General features: G+C 41.8%; 1 protein-coding gene across 1 annotated transcript; it reads left to right on the top strand.

Annotated features, from left to right (window-relative positions):
- The first annotated feature begins 567 nt into the window (after positions 1–567).
- Positions 568–1,728, top strand: LOC141613743 (protein FAR1-RELATED SEQUENCE 5-like). Its single transcript, XM_074432486.1, has 2 exons — positions 568–1,362; positions 1,447–1,728. The coding sequence occupies exons 1-2, from the start codon at positions 568–570 to the stop codon at positions 1,726–1,728; spliced, it is 1,077 nt and encodes a 358-aa protein (XP_074288587.1).
- Positions 1,729–2,059: the final 331 nt, after the last annotated feature.

The following is a 2,059-nucleotide window of genomic DNA, read 5'->3' as shown; positions in this document are numbered from 1 at the left end:
TATATTGTGGATGTCTTTGTAGACGTTCACAATCACTCTCTTTACTCTGTCAAAAACAGAGAGTTCCAGAAGCTCTCAAGGGATGTCCATGACTACATTAAGAGGACCATTATTGATCATACTAAGCTCAACATAGGTACAACATTGAGCTTCAGAATTCTCAAGGAATACTCAAATGGTTATCAGAATATCGGTGCCTCTTTGCTAGACTTCAAAAACTTCAAACGAAATATCAAGTGTTACATTGGGGATAAGGATGCTAGTATGTTCATTGGGCATTTCAAAATGATGGCTGAAACAAAGGGGTTCTATTTTGCTTATGATCAGGATGAGAACAAATGCTTGACGAAGGTTATTTGGGCTGATAAGGAAGGGATAAACAACTACAAGTTATATGGAGACACGATCTCGTTTGACCCTACTTATGGGACAAACAAATATTTCATGGTGTTTACTCCCTTCACCGGAGTAGACCACAACAAGAAGACGGTAACTTTTGCAGCTGGGTTACTTGACTTCGAGAGTCAGCATTCATTTGAGTGGATTTTTAAAAAATTTCTCGAAGCAATGGGGCAGCAGCAACCTCAATTTGTAATTACAGACCAGTGCCCTGGAATTAAAAAGGCCTGCCTAAATGTCTTCAATCAGTCTGTGCACAAGTACTGCATGTGGCATATCATGCAGAAAATGCCTGAGAAAGTGGGAAGGGCAATCTGCAATGATACGGAATTTATGACCGACATAAATGCCGTTGTTTGGGATGTCGACCTCGAACCAGATGAATTTGAACAGAACTGGAAATTTGTAATTGAAGCACATGGTATGCAAAGCAACCGGTGGTTGAAGTATGTCTTTGCAATCAGACAAAAGTGGATACCCGCATACTTTCGGGATCTGCCTCTAGGTTGTTTGTTGCGAACAACCCAGAGATCCGAAAGTTCAAACAGCTATTTCAAGCGGTTTGAAAGCCACTTTGGAACCCTTGTCGAGTTCTGGATGAGGTATAATTCCGCAATAGAACAGCAGAGGCATACACAAAGGAGGATAGATAATGCCAATGAGCATAGTATGCTCGAGAAAGTAGGGCCGATGAAGGTAGAGATGCATGCCTCACTTGTCTACACACATCCTATCTTTACGGACTTTCAGAATGAAGTCAAACATGCCATATGTAGCATGGGGGTCGGGGGTTTGACAACAGTAGGGGCAGTGGAGTACCATGACGTTTGTGATGGACTGAAGCACAGAAGCTTCCGAGTTGAATTTAACACCAAAACTAACGAGAGCAAATGTGCATGTAAGCTGTTTGAGAGGCATGGCATTGTCTGTCGGCATATACTGTGGGTGTGGAATGGTAGGCAGGTGCACAGGATACCTGACCCTTATGTCCTTGCTCGATGGACAAAGAAATCCTACAGGCCAATTGTCCGAGATGAAAATGGAAAGGTGATAGAAGACATTGATGAAGCTGACATCAAGAAAGCTGAGATGTCAAAGGTTTGGTCTGAGATTTATGCAACTGTCGGGGTGATGGACAGTTATGCTACGGTTAAACAGATGAAGCAAGCTGAGAAAACCCGACACAGTTCAGGGAGAACATCACAAGACCAATTGAACCGAAAACTAAAAACCAGGAAATCGAGGCTCTTCTCGGCATCACAACTTCAAATGATATTGACCTTCGACCGCCAAACAAGGCCAAGAATAAGGGCAGTGGTAAAAGATTAAGGTCGTCGAAAGAAAAGGCCAAGAGCAAGCCACAAAAGAGGAAGCGAAGATGCGGTAACTGCAAGAAGTGGGTGAACCACAACAGTAGAACTTGTAATCTTCCATTTGCTGAAAGTCCCCTTCGATGACGATGATGAAGAAGAATCGAAACAAGAGGTATGAATCTGGACAATTACTCTCCTATTATTCTAATGTTATCCTCTTATTCTACTTGTTATTCCCCTATTATTCCGGTGTTACTCTCGCTATTCTCTGCATTTGTGTTGTTCTACTTTATTCTGCTATTAATGTGTTGTTATTTTTGAATAGAAAATGGATATTCTTTATGGAA

This window comes from Silene latifolia, chromosome 11 (assembly GCF_048544455.1).
Source record: "Silene latifolia isolate original U9 population chromosome 11, ASM4854445v1, whole genome shotgun sequence".
NCBI classification, from domain to species: Eukaryota; Viridiplantae; Streptophyta; class Magnoliopsida; order Caryophyllales; family Caryophyllaceae; genus Silene; species Silene latifolia.
This window is presented reverse-complemented; position numbering and strand designations above follow the sequence as displayed.